The 16,220-nt window shown below is 53.0% G+C and overlaps 2 protein-coding genes across 2 annotated transcripts; both read left to right on the forward strand.

The window, feature by feature from the left end:
• Positions 1-7,939: 7,939 nt before the first annotated feature.
• BDP81DRAFT_103486 (uncharacterized protein) lies at positions 7,940-8,583 on the forward strand. Its single transcript, XM_060581393.1, has one exon. The coding sequence runs from the start codon at positions 8,075-8,077 to the stop codon at positions 8,525-8,527; it is 453 nt and encodes a 150-aa protein (XP_060440945.1). The 5' UTR covers positions 7,940-8,074; the 3' UTR covers positions 8,528-8,583.
• A 3,288-nt stretch (positions 8,584-11,871) lies between these two features.
• BDP81DRAFT_329155 (uncharacterized protein) lies at positions 11,872-13,341 on the forward strand (the record flags this gene model as incomplete). The annotated part of the gene is made up of 1 exon (XM_060585283.1): positions 11,872-13,341. The coding sequence occupies one exon, from the start codon at positions 11,872-11,874 to the stop codon at positions 13,339-13,341; it is 1,470 nt and encodes a 489-aa protein (XP_060440946.1).
• Between the last annotated feature and the right edge of the window lie 2,879 nt (positions 13,342-16,220).

Here is a 16,220-nt window from a genome sequence, read left to right on the forward strand (position 1 = left end):
TTGTGAGCTGTCATGTATTTACAGAACAGTCGCAGGTGCCGTCCGTATTGCAAATACACATCTATTTTGAACGTGCTTACAAGCTCCTCGTACAGAATCCTATCAATGACGCACCCTAGAACCGCGACATGCTCAGCGCGAGACGAAGATGAAGTCAAGTCAACCTTCGAAACTCAGTATCCTGATTTCATAGGGCGCAATGCTATCTTGTGGCCTGATTAGATCGCGATCTGATGCGACCAAAACCAAGGGAAGATCAGAGCTGGCATGAACACCTCACATCTCAGCGGTTCGCCGACTCCACAGTGTCAAGGTCCCTGCACTATGCAGTGTAATATACACAACTGTCGGGCTTGCCATCATTGATACCGGCTCTGCAGTCAACCCTCATGGTGGCCAACATCGGAACTGCGGGCAAGTTGCGCCGGCAGACCGGATGCGCTACAAGCCGGCATTCGTCAATATCTGGGCCAAGAAGCGAGATAGAACACCGTTTCCTTCTGAAAGAGGCGCCCCAACCGCTCCCAAGCCACCGGATCCCCATGACCTGATGCCAGTAGAAGAGTTGCATTACAAGAATTTCAGCTTGATGAATTTCTCGTAACTTGCGGGCACCCTTCACCCCTCGGAGTAAACGTTCTATCTGGATGTAGCCAAGAACCCGTATGTTCTAATCGTTTCTGGGTGTTGTGGTGGTCACAGACTTCTTGTCGACCATGAGATGCCGTATTTTGGTCCACTTCTCGTTCACCCTCACGTCTCATAGCATCATCTTAGCGACTACCGTCTCTCCCCGACATTTCTGCGCAGCCCTCTTGGGCCTCTGCGGCTTATGTGATTCTCTTTAACCGTTTCTCCGTCATCGTACATCAGGCCCCAGTCGTTTGGGTGCCGCAAAGGACGCTCGAGGTATGACCCTCATGGAAGGCTACCTAGACAGGCTTCAATTCCATATCCGGATGATCCATACACCCACGCGGCCTGCGATGGATCCAGGCCCTGATGACAGCGCATGGTGGTATGGGTGGAATCGTGCGGGAAGCGTGTCCCGGGGAAGCAGGCAAGCACGTTCCGGAGGAGTCGATCTTGGATGATGCGCATCCAACCTCCCAGTTTCATGCAATCCCGTTGCTGTTTTGTCTGGATAAAATCCTATTGCAGCTCCAACCGTGCCTGGTGAGCCACACAGACGCCGCCGTATGGGCATGCAGCCGCCAAGGAAGACTACTCTTGTGAGCAACTTCCCCCATTCTATCTCCGCTCTGTCATAATGAACTCAACCATTTGCTACGCCAGACGCACAAGGTGCATGTATGGCAGCGTAATGAGTTGTCCAATTTCTGACGCATGTCTCACAGGTTGCAAGGACCCGGGGTCGATGCGACATCGTCAATTTGGCAGTATCAGTACTGAAGATGAGCTGTCGTCTTTTCTATCCTGGACAGTTTCCAACGGCTTCTAGACACTATGGAATTGTTCAAAACAACTTCAAGGGGAACGCAAACTTCACTCTTATACGGTAAGTCAGCAGTGTAACACACGACGCCTCCGATGGTGTCGTACACGCAGCGGCACGGCAACCAGGGCCAAACCCTCGCACAATTCTACGAGATTCTGCTAGCTGTGCAAATGGGCGGCACACCAGGAGGAGCAGGAGAGCCTTTTGAAAGCTGGGTTCTGGAACCCTTAGATTTCGAGTCACACACGGGAGTATGCATGGTGACCTACGTGCCATCATGCGACATGACTGTTGAGGGCGATCGGACAACCGTCCGTAGGGCTGCGATTTCCTTCAACCTCTTGTTATTCTGAATATTTCGATATATCGTGGACTCATCAAGGCGTCATTCTCATCACACAATATCCATGATGATGTGCCATTGAGTCTGGTTGCTACGCCAAGGATAGAATTCTTTTCCAGGATAGTAACGATAGGAGCTGCATGGAAGGACTCAGCCATCGACCTGGACATGCCTAGGGCTCGCCCCTTTTGCCCCAGGTCAGTCAAACCTCCACATTGAGGCTCTCTTTCGTCAGGAACGAGTAGCTCGACACGCCTCGGGGACTTTCTTCCAGGCTGTCTCAGCCTATCTTCTGCGGCCCTAGAGTTCGACAGCCATGGGATCTAAGCGATTCGTGTCCTGGAGGCACGGCAGGGCGATCCAGCCGCTGGTAGGCTCGTTCAAGAACATGGGATACTTGTCAAGTGACTCTGGCGTCCTGCTCTTTCCTAAATCGACCCTTCACGCTATCTCGAGCCCTGTCCACCTCGTGAGGTGTACTCGAGATCACCGCCAACCTTTTCCACTCTCGCCACCCCTTCCCCGCAGCCCAGAGTCGTTCTCACGATGATTACTGGCGAGGTCCTCGGACCATCGACCCCGATTCCTCGAAGTGCTTACCGGATTCGTCTCGGGTACACTGGCGGGCATGCCGTGGATTCTGGGATGAAGGATCCGGATCTGCAAGAGCCAGCTTCGAAGACGACTTCGAGGGGCTACAGGAGACTACCTCGGGGGTACATCTTTCACCCTGGAGCCCTATTCAAACCCCAACTCTCACGCGAATAGCCCGTGTACTAAGACAAGGTTATATGCTCCGTCTACACGGGGTGTCTCTGCAAGTGCGTCCCGTCCTGGTGCCAGACTGGGACCGCCAGGAGACCACCTGCACCCATGGTAGTTTATCGGTTTCTGGGGGCCGAGAAAGCCCCCTCGTACGATGATTCTGGACTTGGTGAAAACGTCGTTTGTTTTGAGCGGCAGATAACGACGCCCCGAGTTTACACGTGGGTCCAGTGAGCGTCGTTGTAAGTCTGTCTTTTCAAGTGAAGGTGGGCCTTGCGTGAAACGGGCTTTGGCACCCTCGCCGAAGGGGGGGGGGTTCTTTGAAAGGCGAGCCATGAAGGGAAAACAATGGCCGGCTTCAGCTATGGCAAAGATGACGCGCCGTCCTTTGTCAAAGAGGAGTCAGTCCACTGTGAGCACGACGTACGAGGGTGGTTGCTGGTGCTCGCCGAGGGTACATATGTGCCCGAGATATGACAAGTGTCGAACGAATTGCTATTCTTATTCGTAGTTGACAGGCTCACTTTCGAAGCAAGGCAGGAGTTATGCGTGGGACCTGTCATATCGTTGGCCATATGGCGAGATCAACGTTCGAAGAGTCGTCGTGCGCCTTTCAGATAGGAGGTGGCGAAGACAAGACAAGGCGGGCCCCGCGGATGGACGGCGCTCGATGCTGAGAGTCGGACGGACGGACGGACGGTCAGCTTCTTGCTTGCTTGCCCCCTGGGAGGAGTTGCTGCTCTGCGGCTGATGATTGTCAGGACGGATGCCGGCGAGGCATCGGGCGGGAGGAGGAGCGGCTCGGAGTCGGTTGGCTACACGGCTTGCGGCTCGTCGTATGCGTGGCTCGGGGATGGGATAGGCGACGTCGTCGAGGATTCGGTGTGGCCATTAGTTCCAGCTGTGCCGAGGTTCCCACGGCGTCTTAACAGACGTCAGGTCGAAAGATGCTCCCCCGTACATGGCTCTCTAGACTTCATATATGGTCGGCTTGGTGGTTCGAGTACTCTGTTTCGAGGCGAGGTGCTTCGAGACTAGGACCTGTCTGATATACCGCCCTAGGGCTGTTCCCTGTGCTATCCATGAAAGCTAGTCAAGCTATATCGAGAAGGCAGGCGGTAGTCGGGCGAGTTCGATGGTGAGTTAAGAACCGGTGGAAACTGCCCGTGAGGGACATAGCTCGAGGTCAGCATTCCGGTATTTCGGCACGAAGAAGATTGAAGAGAAAACACAAAGTCGGATACTTGAACTTGAAGTTGGGCGCACCATAGTATTTAGAGAGAGAAACTCTGTCATCATTCATATATAACAATACATATCCCACTCGGTCAGACGACCGCATTCCCTTATCAAAAGTCAGCTCACCGGGAGGGGGGAGGGGGAGGGGGGGCAAAAGTTGGCTCACTCCATCCCCCCAGCGGGTACACTTTTTTGGGCTTGACCGGTATGCTGGAATAGGCAACATCGGTGAAGGCTGTATGCCATCGAAAAGCGAATGGTGCCATGTATCCGTACGGGACGACAGTCAGAGGGGAGGGGATGGGGTGGGAAGGGGGGAAGCGAAGCGAGCAGCAAGCCGCAAGCCGTAAAAGCGTGGGGTTGTTTCTCCGGGCTGTTTTTGCTGGTTTCTCACTGCGGTTCGGCTTAGCCGAGCGAAAAGCCAACAGCCCACCACCACCACCACCACCCCCGCGTTTCGACCCCTACTCACCGATGTAAGCCCCTTCCCACCCATCCGTCGGCTGTGGTGAGGAAAACACATGACGGCCTTTTTTCTTGTGGCATGTCGAGTTCGTCATTTATCAGTGATGTGCTCCTCACCGGTGTGGATATCGCTTGGGGTTGAGGGGGATGGAGAAGGGTGCTTGTCGAGGATGGAGATGGACTTGTATCATTTACGTAGGGGCGGGCGGCTGGGCATTGTTGTGTTGACTGATATATCGAATATAGACGGAGGCTTACGTGTGTAGTAACTGATATCCAGGAGCTGCATCTCTGCGCATTCTCTTTTCCCTTCTTGTGGACCAAATACTCTGTGTTGCATAGCAATATGTAATACACTTACAGCATCTACTAGTTGCTGCCACCCACTTTTATGATAGACGTATATACTTTCTCTGGCTTCAACTCTCTTGGGTATATGGATGACACCTCTGATCGCAGCTCCTTGCTTTCTCCACGTGACGTGAACCAAGCGAAGGCGAATAGTGGCAGTTCGCCCTCTCACTTGCAATGGCACAGACATAGGGGCCGAGAGGGCAGTCCAACTCAGGCCGTTCACACCAGAAGCCTTGAGCTTCATGTTTACGCCGCATACGACAGATACGCAAATCTAGTGACTGACAGCATACAACATGATCCCGGGGTGTGTGTTGGAGCTATGATCATGCTTTCGTACCTAGTCAACGTGGGTGATCTGATGTCTAAGGCCAGCTCCATTAGTAAGGCCGACGGAAACCTGAAGCTTCATTCGGGATATAGCCCCTTCGAAAGAGAGCAGAAGAACGATAGATTACGATCAACCGGAGTACTTTAGGCTTACTAGACCATACTGCCGGCAGGTCACGGGCTGAAGAGAGACCTCCCCTGTGGAAAGAGGTACTTCAGGAGTATAGAGTCCAGAGATGAATAGAAGCCCAGATTTACCCTCCGGCATTTCGTATTCCAAGAAGGTAACACGAGCGGTCAGAGGCTGGTCAAGCTTGGCAGGCAAATTCCCGCGTCATGCGAAAGACACAGGCAGGCTTTCGTCTTTTGAGGAAGTCGGAAGAGATTCAGTAGAGGCACAAATTTTTGACTTACACGAGTATCTAGGTGACCTTTATCTTGAGGATTCAGCCCGGGCTGGTGAATCATTCATCTTGCCACTACCACTATGGTGGAAGGAGCGAGGTGCATAGGTCGACCACCTCACCTACCCGGTGAATCATCACGTGTACCGTATATTCACCACAATACACCACAACCACAAGCCCATATAGACCCCCTCAACTCCATTCCCGTCACCAGCCAGGAGGCGCCCCTCTAGGTCGGGGGGTCAGGACAAACTAGCTAGGTGGTGGAGTGGTTCATGGTCAACAATCGATTATACGCCCACGAGCCTACTCGACGACAGGCTCCCGAGTTCGAGTCCCAGCATGTGCACCAAGAGAAGTAGCCACACCGGTGGTGAACTCTTTTTTTATGCGCATTTCTATTAGATAGTACGATAATGATTTAGCTCACCTGTGCCCGGGTAGGGTAACATCTTCTTCTGCCTCGCCAAGTCAGTATATAAACAGTTTCCCAACGCCCATCACTTTAGCTGTGAGGTGTCATCGAATACCGCCGTCCCAGCCTTTTTTGAACGGGTTTCCTCCCCTATTCGATCACAGACTACCACTCATGCTGCATCGTGGCAAGGTTTAATGTTAGCAGTGGCATCTGTGTGAACACCAGCAGCCCGACGATACTCGTCAGAGTGAAGCATAGACGTCTCGAGACCGCCGATCCTAGAGAAAAGGCGCAAGACATTGACATCACGAACCGCACGACGCTGCCTTAATCCAGTATTACAATCGAATAATTCGCAAGTCTAAGGAAGGAAACTCGAATGGCACAGGCTCAATCCTCTGTAGAGAAGCCCCGTGTCATCAATTCGTCGTGGAAAACAAGATGCCGACTTGTCACCGTCGCATGTCAGACACGACGACTTCACGCAAGACAGACGTAATAAGAATACCATGCCATCAAAATAACCAGAGACACTCGCGAGAAAACCACCGAATGCCAGGATCACTAAGCTCGCGCAGGTCCATCATGGCATACGAAATTCAAGCAAACCAATGTTTTGGAACGTCGTTCTAACGATCTGCATAACCAAACCCATCACTGTACTATCTTTGGTTCGCCCTAAATTATCAACGCATAAACAGTCTCTCCCTGAGCTAGCATCATATCATGCCTAAATATGTAAGGTTATAAAGGCATATGAACGAAACAGGAATGCCTAGCGGTGTTTCGAAAAGGAAAAAGGGTCAGAGAGCCATTGGGTTGATCTCTATGGGGACTGTGTGATGTTGACACAAAAGGCCTAGGATCCAGTATACATCCCCCTCGTTTCCCCGCAATACACTTTCGTTCTAAGCTACTATATTCACGCATAACGGTGATGATAAAACTTCTTCCAGCCGTCGGGATCAACAGCTGAGCTCTGTCGTCCTGAAGTCTACAGCAATTTGGACAAACGATGGTACTCATTATTCCCTAACGAACCTAACTAAAAAAAAAAAGGGGCAACATATGTGAGGCAAAAATATGAGCTTTTCTTAGGATGTTTTTAATGCCAAGACATCCTAGCCTTTGTAGTAGGTACTCGTTCCGGTCCGGGGAAACTGATCATCAGGGACCAACCAGCTAGCGACAGTAACAGCAATACTTAGGTAGCAGCAGTACGGACACTTAGGAAGCGATGTCGATCGTTACACCAAAAGAAACAAGAGCAAGGAACATCCCGTGGACCGAGGGCCGAACTAGCTGAGACCAAGATCTTCTCAAGATAGCACATTAGTGGGTGAAGAAAAGAAAAAAAATCTTCATCTCTGCTATGCCAAGTTTGTCATCCAGGTGCAGTCGACGGATTCAGCTGGATCTGGGCAACTAAGCATATGGATGTTGGTACAAGTGCCACTTCTTCATGCCCAGATAACCCATTCCGATGAACCGCTTTACGACCTAAAAGCGATGAAGACTGGAATAACCGAAACAATCCGTTTGGTCCGATACCTTGATATACTCGGCTAAAAAAAAAGAAAAGCTCAACTATGCCGGAGCTGGGACCAACGCCGCCGCCGGACGTACCCGTACCCCGTCGGGGCAGGGGACTTTGGGGGAAGAGCAATGTAGCGGCGGCTGGGGCTATTTTCAGATATTCTCACACTGCGGGCTGGCAGATAGTCCCCGTACGTACATACGCCGACATGCACGTATGTTCATCGAGAAGAGGGGGGATAGGCCCCTGTAAGCAAGCCAAGGACTGCAATAGACGAAGGGGTCGCAGAACCAACATTTGTCTCCTGCCTTGTCGGTGGGTTTCAGCATCCAGTCATTGGATCAGAAGCCTTGCGGTGACTGCTGTCTTCAGACTGTCACCCTGCATTATCATATTCACTCTCGGTGCTAGGCATGGAATTCCGATGAGAAGGAGGCTGGTCGAGACCGGTCGAAGGCCCATAATGTCACGGTTCGGAAATCTTTGACCACTCAGGATCCGGGGTTTCCCTCGAGTCCGAGCGAGGTTGGTCGCAACATCTGTGCAGTTGGTCGAAACATGGTTCGAAGATGCAACTCAAGATTGAGTTCAGATGGGCATTGTCGGGGAGAGGGACCGGGTCGGAGGAGAGTGGGGCAAAGACCAGCGCCGTAAAGCCATCAAAATGGTGAGAGTTTTACGGATGTGTGGCCGCGGGTATCGCCCGCCTTGCTATTCGATTGGTCTTTTTCTTCTTCACTGGATTTGACGCTGTTAAATGCCTCTGGGCTTCATGTTTGCGACTGCGGCGCATCTGTGGCTACCTGTGCCAGCGGAGGACTACTGCCAATACGCAGTGATGACGTTGGATGGGAGTACCGGAAGAATCCCAGTTTCCAAACTTATTCTGGCGATGGTTAAGCGAGTATGCACAAAGACCGGGCGGGTTCTGTTTTTGGAATTCCAGGAGGATTCGACATTTATCTGCAAGGCGTCTCGGTGGCGGGGTAAACATGCCACAGAGTCCGAGCAGGAAGGGTTGTGGTTGGTGGTGGCCCTACAGTCGCTTCACCTTGCTGAGCTGGCCGAGCGACTTGATTCGTGCAACTGCAGGTTGGTATTGTGCGGGGAGCAGCCTGTCAGAGAACAGAGCTGGAATGCCAGCAAAACAGGAATTTCGTTGACGCTGGCGTTGGCGTTGGCGTTGGAGTTGCTAGAGGTAGGTAGGTAGTGGTGGTGGTGGTGGTGGTGGTGGCAGCATCAATGATCCAGCCCACATATCGAGAAAACAATACGTACGAAGGCTGCTGAATCGTCGATGTTGCTGACCGATACTGGGCGTATCATGTCCTAATGCTAGTCCTGGGCGAGATTGTATGCTGCTGCTGCCACCAAGCGGCCCGAGGCTCGTCATCGTCATCGGATGTCTCTTGAAGTTTTGCCATGTCAAGGAAGTGCCTTTGGCAACGAACAAGGCATGGGGTGCTAGATTGAATCCAGACTCAAGAGGGAAATAATTCTGAACTTTTGACTTTGGTCTGGGCGACCATTGACGTTGACAGCAGATATAATAAGCATACGAGAGGCAAGCTTTGTCCTGCAACACTGGGACACAATATTGGACCATTGGTGGTGAGGCACTTGGCGATGGTGATTGGGGGAAAGCAAGCGTCATCTCTAAAGGATGCAGGATTGTGGGGGTGTGGGTGAGCCTGGCATTCGGGCCGGAGATTCATGTTGATTCATGAGAGTCTGGCGTTTGCAAGTGGTGGGTGATGGACAGTGACGGTGAAGATGATTTGCCGGAGAGAGCACTTTGCCCCGTTTCCTTCTCGTCGCCCTCGTTCGCATGTGGAGGACATCCCGTGAACCACGAACCCGACTAGGAATGGGCTGCAGACGGTGAGTGGACAAGCGCATGAGGAATTGAGGATTATTGAAGGAGGGGGGGGGGGGGGGGGGGGGCTGGGGATGGGTGCCGGGACGTGGGATTTGGAGCGTTTTCATTCGCAGAGTGTAGCCTTTTACCTTGATGCAGCTCTGTTTCAATTCGAGAACGATGGGGTCGACTTTGTGTCCCAGACGGCCTGTGTCTCGCGGCATTCTTCTTTGAAGCATGTCGTTTTCTGCTTCGTCTTGTTCTCTCTGTGGCCGGGGCCGCTGTGCCTTGCATCCGCAAACAGATGTTCCTGAAAGCTTTCTTGTTGTTCGAGGTTCTGGTTTCGCCACGCGCGAAATACCGGTAGGTAGGTATTCTATTGGGAAATTGCAATCGGCGAGTTGGGTGTTTAGATGAGACCGACCCGAAGCAGGACAAGGTGAGGGTGACCTGCCAACCGCCGTGTGTCTCTCACACAGTTGGGGTTGGTGGTGTAAGGTTGTGCTAGTCAGTGTGTGCGCGAGAAGCCGTTTGTTGGTGCCGTTACTGCAGAGCAAGGCCGTCGACGGGGAGACTGGGTTTCTCGTCCTTCACAGTCTTAACCCACGACGTCCATCCCATCTCATCCCATCTCATCCCATCAATCTCTGACCGTTATTTGGTCCGCTGTTCCATTCCTGCTTCGGCCTTGGCTGGGCGTAAGGTAACGTGGGATTGCTAGACGCAGTACTTGCGTTTGCGCGCGTGCTTGTGTGCGGCGGTGCGCCCGGAGACTGAGGGGATAGTCTTGTTCGTGTATGTAGGTCACGTTCTCCTTTGGACTGCGCTCGGCGTTGAACAGAAAGCTCAGCAGAGGCAACCAATGCCAATGCCAATGCCACCACTGCCACTGCCTCTGCCTCTCTGCCAACGCGAGAACACCACCAGTGCCAATGCCGTGCTCTCCACCATACACAGTAGTAGTCCTCGGCGCGGTGGCCGTAGATTCGCAGGCCCCCTTCACACCATCGCTTGCACGGCTTCGCTTTGCCCTGCTTCTTTGCCATCGCCGACGTCAAATCCCCGTCTGTTCCACCCGGTCGACACCGGAACCGGACCCAGATAATATTCACTAGTTCTGATTCTCCAGTCTCCATCCTCACCTCTCCAGGCCCTCTCATTCGGTCACCTGAGGCCCACGAGCCCGCCTTTTCTCTCACCTCACCGGTAACGCCTTGTTCGGGGACAGACCCTGGGAAAAAGCCGCAACATCAACAAAACATATCCGCTTCGTTGTAAACAAACCCAACCCAGTCAGCCAGCCAGAGATATAGCGAGAAGAAACTTATCTCGACCGCGCTCCCTGAGGCAAGACACTCCGGAAGCAACCTTTGGAACGCTGAGCCGTCTGGGCCTGTCCTGAGAGCCCGTAACCTTAAAAACCCGGCGGGCTAAAAGTTCCAAACGACGCCACACCACTGCTTCCGCTTTAGAAGGGTAACCCCTCCTTCTTCCATGTCAAAGTCTCGCGCTCCAGCTCGGTGCCCTCAATCCTTCTCCGGGCGCATTTCTTGGTCTCCCCCACGTGCTCCATGCCAGTTGGGAAAGGAATGAGGCTGATTCAGGCGTAGCCAAGCGGGTTGCGGATGCTCGGCGCACTTTTTGGCGGTGGCCTGGGCTCGCTGTTCCCTGGTGCCGATGCGGACGGTCGGTGTTGGCCCTTGTACAACTTGACTTGCTTGGGAGGTGTCTTGTCACTCTTGTGTCTCGTTTCCCCATTTGCGTTTTCCCTCCCCTCATCTTGTTTCTCCGCTGGAGCAGGTAGACCGTAGCTGTCGTCCACTGCCCAAGGAACACTGCCATTTGCAGCACTACGAAGACGACGTAGCAACAGCGTTAGTAGGTGAAGAAGAGTGACGACAACGACGACAACGGCGAAGTCGACGGCAACGACAGTCGCTCTTGGCCTACCCTCACTCGGGTTGAGCCGACGACCTCTTGGCCTTGCCGTCGCTGAATCAGTTCTGCGTGGGCAGTGTCTGCTGAAAACGACAAGGTGAGGCAGGCCGAGACGACCGCCACACACTCTTCTCCATCGCTCATCCTATCCCGTCCCATCCCATCCCATCCGCCTGGGGACTCCGCCCATTCCGCTGCGTCAGCCTGTCGCTCCCACCTTTCATCTCGCCCAGATAACCCCCCCCCGGCGCCGCTCATCTCGCTCCCCCTCCCATCTGGGTCCAAGTCTCACCGTATGTTGGATGACATGACTGCCGCTTCTTCGCCTCGGTGGATTTAAATTTGCTTACAGTCCTTACCAGACACATCGCGTCGTCTTTGGCATCGAACCATAGCAGCCGTTGTCGCCGCTGCCGTCGCCTTTGTCGCCATTGCGTATCTCCATTGCCCGATCCATGCATCGCGTCCGGTGATCATCGTCGCTGTAAAGAGAGTCGTCTCTGAGAGACTGGGGTGTCGGTCTGCGGCCCCGGCCTGCATGGTGAAGGACTCGTCCCGGTCTGGCAGTCTGGCAGTCTGGCCATCGCCATCACCAGTTGGTCGAGAGAAAAAGCTTGATCCGCCAAGCAAGCCGCCGCCGCGATCGACAGAGGCAGCACGCGACGTTGCCAGTAGTAGAGCGTAGGAAAGGACAAGAACCAAAGAGGAAGAACCCTGTGCATGAGGTTGCAGCCTGCCTGTAAACAACGTCAGCAACGATGACTTCGTACACAGATGTAACGGGCGCAGCGGTGCCGGGCAAATTGTCCAAGTCGCGAAGCAAACCAGTGGTGAAGCCGATACTGAAAAAGCTGTCGCACTCGGAAAAGAACTCGTTGGATTTGGATCGTGGTTGGGATGAGCAGCAGACGATGTTTGGAAACTATGGGAGCAGTTTGGGTGGTGGCAGCCTGGGACGAGAGAGGGAAGGATCTTTTGGAGGAAGGGACGTCAGCTTCAGCATCTCGGCCACCGAACTTCACCACAGCGGCAGCATCAACAACGGAAGGAGCAAATTTTCCCACGCTCGATCGACCAGCGGCACCTCCCACGTTAGTGTTGCTACAAGTGGCAGTGGCCAGCGAAACGGCAGCTTCGTTCATCCTTTCCAACAAACACCGCGTACCTCAACACCACCTCTCTCATACGCCAATTCTCTCGCCAGCATCGAACACGCCAACAGCAACAGCAATACAAACATCTCTGCCGCCATTCCTGCTCCCCGCGACTACTCCCCGACAATAACAGAAGACGACGACGATCTGCTGGAACAGCATTATTTACATCATCGCAGCAATTACCACCCGCCATTACCCACATCTTCTGCAATCCCCATCACCAGCAATCCTTCCTCTTCCTCTTACCCCAGGCGACCCTCACTGGCAAGCCGCACTTCCTCTCTATCTGATATCAACAACCATACTGGTCCTCCATCATTGCGCATCAACACCAGTCGCACAAACTCAAACACTACCTCATCACGACTAGTCCACGTATGTAGTCACTCGGATATCAACATCTCAGCAGGCAGACTATCAGAGTCAGCTGCCCCCAGTAGTACTGCACCTGTACTTTCACCTTTATCCTCAGCTTCACCCTCAACTTCAGTCACTGCCATGTCACCCCTTCGCACCTCCATTGAGGGCTTTCGCCTTCGCTCTCGTTCTGAGCTTGACTCCAACTATCACCAGGAGCGCATCCGACAGGAGCGCCGCCGCTGGGAGGAGAAGGAGCGGGCCAAGAGTGAGAAGAAAGACAAGAAGGACATGCGCGACCGAGAGCGTGCCGATGTCAAAGAGGCCATGCGCTATGAGCGTGAGCAGCACCAGATGATGAAGAGAGAGGCAAAGGAGGCCGCCCGAAAGCAGAGCTTCTCCCACAGCACCCGCAACAGCTCCAGCGACATTATCCGCCCTTCCATCAGTCGCAAGAAGACTGGTCCCGATGCCAAGAAGGCCACTACCGATGCTGAGAAGTTGGCCATGGGAGCCCAGGGCGATGTCGGATTTGCCAGCCGCAACTACGAGAGCACCGACCAGGGCCAAGCGCCTGTTGCTGATGAGCTCATGTTTGAAGGACCCCGTCGCTCCCAGACTGCCAAGCGCAAGACGCAGGGTGCCTGGACCAGCTTCGTTCTTTGGTTCCGGACTAGAATTCTGCGACTCCAAACCAACATGGTCAAGAAATAAAGGGTTCTTCGCGGAAGAAAGAAGTCAGATACTCGCTGTCTGCACCTGCCGTCTTCACCCTTTGTCCAGCGCTATCTTGGGGCTCACTGCCCAGTCTGCATTCTCCCACAACATCACACAACATGGTACACACAACACCCAGCATGAATGAGACAGATCCTTTCATCATGGCAACGGGCGGGCAGGCAGCCCTTGTCCAATTGCATTTTACCTTTCATCATATACCCCCACACCCCAAAACTACCCCATCAACAAAACCGCTCTGCCTCTTTTCACGACACCACCAGATGCCCTTGCAGAGGCCAGGGCTTCTTTGAACATTTTTACGCTCTCAACAAACACCCACGATTATGACCAGCATTCAGACGAATTTCCGGACATGGGCAGACGAGCAAGAAGAAAAAGAAAAACGGATTTCACTTCCGGTTTTTTTTACGGACTCGGACAGGCATGGCGTTTGGGATTTTTCAGTTCTTTGTATCTCTTTATTTTTCCCTCTCTCTCTGGTATGACACTCCTCAGGAAACATGGGGGAATCACTCGTTTGGCAGCCGTGGGAGACGGCATGGACATAGGGATTGGGAAGCAACCTTGGGCCTCGTAGGCTTCTTGGAGGAAACTTCTCGATCAAGGGAACGGCGTCTTGGTTCCGAGCGAGCGAGCGAGCGAGCGAAATGGGCATCTGGCCAGAAGCAGCTTGATTCCCACGGGAACAGCGCGGCCGTATGTAGAAGTACAGAGTCAAAAATGGGAATGGCTCCTTTCCTCGTCACTACCTCTCATGAACCGTGAAATTGTGTGAGAAATCTTGTGATAAATCCTGTACTAAATTGTAGTCAAGCTTCATGGACCACTGCATGAGCTCAAATTGAGCATGTGGAGAAAGACTCATGCACTGGCTTGACAGCCTAGTCCATGCCTCGCCAATTCGGGAATGCATGTGAAGTTCAATTTTCTGGAATCATTTCTTCGACGGCATCCTACTAGTGGCGGGATGGCGGGGTTAGAAATGTGCCAAAAACAACTGCTTCCCCCTAGCGCCCCCGGGGCTGTGGCGATCGTGCCATCGTGGGAATGTGCAAATCATGGGATCCTGGGGTAAAGATCATGGGACAAGATTCGATGGCGCGTTTTCAATCATTTTGCGATTCGAGGCGCTCTTGAGACAATTTATATAATATACAAATATAACTTGAACAGGACCCTGCATGCAGATTAAAAAAGTAACTATTTTACCTTACCTTAAGGTAAGGTAGCTTTTCTTTTTTCTTTTCCCCAAACCAGAGAAAAATCCCCGCGGATGTATCCGTAGTCGGGACTCGGAAGGCGCCAACGATTTTTTTTTAATTTTTTTTTTCGTTCTTTAGGTCGGTCGCGTGCGCCTCGAGTGTGTCTTGACCGACGGACGGGAGATCGGCTTGCGTGTGGGGTATGGGAAAGGTGGGACCCAACGCGACTGCGACGCTGCACGCACCGAGGTTTGTCTTATCTCTCTGTATCTCTCTGTCTTATCGATACGGGTTCTCCGGTGCTGACTCCGGTAAGGAAGCGATAAGATACGGTGAGGAACCCCGTCACTACCTTGGGTAGGTAAGGGAGGCCCCCAGACCGCTTCTTTGCGTCTCTCACACTGACAGAGAAGCAACCCTGCAAACTTGGACCATTCTAGTGCTCGATTTGATCCTTCAGGGCTATTACGAGTTGAAGAAACTAGTCTGACATCTGGTATCTACCGGCAGTGCTCCAGCTGGATGGCATAAGGCACCCTACTTTTCGTCTTACGTGATGTTCTTTCGGATCCTGGCGGGGTATCTCTCTCGCTGGCCAGCGAATAAGACGAGTCAATTGGGACCTGCCCCCGAACGGCGCGGCCAATTGCAACACCGATTCTCGACGGGAATGTCACCAAAGCACGAGATAGGCAGCGCGCCGTCCATCGCCCCCCCCCCCCCTTTGGCACCAGAACCCGACGAGAGATGCCGAAGCATCAAGCTGCTCGTGACGTCTACGCCTTACCCTCAACCATCAGAGGGGCAGGGAAGGTCGCTCGACTTGCGATACCTTGGCAAGTGTAGCCCCAAGACCTCCTGGGAAAATGGGGCTTTCAGCTGCTGGGAACCCTCCATCAGAGAAGAGAGGAGAGAGAGAGAGAGAGAGAGAGAGAGAGAGAGAGCTTGCACCGCACCACGTTGATCCGAGTTCCCGCGCGGGTCCCGAAACTGAGGTGAAAGGGCTTTCTCGCTGTACTTTGCATGTTTGATGGATTCTCAGCAACACATCATCACCACAGACATCTGAGCTAAGGTAAGACGAGCTAACGCAAGGGAGTCCTCCACACCTACCCTCCTTACCTTAGTCCGACGTGATTACGGAGTAGAAGGGAAAAGAAAACACAGTAGTCCGAACAGAGTACTTCCATTTGCTCCGCTTCGCTTATCCGTTTCGTTTCAACTATTTGCTCGCTCTCAACCTCCAAAATCGTCCGAGGGTCGGCTCCTGAGAAGCTACAACCTACAGCCTACTCCATACTCCGTACTCTGAGGCCAAAGCTCCCTCTCCGTCCTTCTTCAAGTAACAACCCCCCTGAAACTCTAAATTCACTCAGCCGAGCTCGACCTTCCCCCAAAAAGGGTCCCCTCAACGTCCCTTCCCAACAGCTTCTGATCCTGCTATCCAGGTCTTGAGACTTTTTCTTGGTTCACATTTCTCTGCTTCAACTTTTTCGTATAGCTCCCATTCCTCTTCCTTCATAATACGCCGGCTGGTCCAATAGACACCCATCCTTGACCAACTGCCTCGGGGTCCTTGTCAATCGCGGTCCACGACGTTAAGACACCAAATTACCGACGGGGGGCAACTTCAGTCAGACAAAATTCGCA

Source organism: Colletotrichum phormii, assembly GCF_030913505.1.
Source record: "Colletotrichum phormii strain CBS 102054 chromosome Unknown BDP81scaffold_22, whole genome shotgun sequence".
Classification (NCBI taxonomy): domain Eukaryota; kingdom Fungi; phylum Ascomycota; class Sordariomycetes; order Glomerellales; family Glomerellaceae; genus Colletotrichum; species Colletotrichum phormii.

What these genes read in the sequence shown, in the direction of transcription:
- BDP81DRAFT_103486 (XM_060581393.1), top strand. Translation starts at nt 8,075, where the DNA reads ATGCCTCTGGGCTTCATGTTTGCGACTGCGGCGCATCTGTGGCTACCT.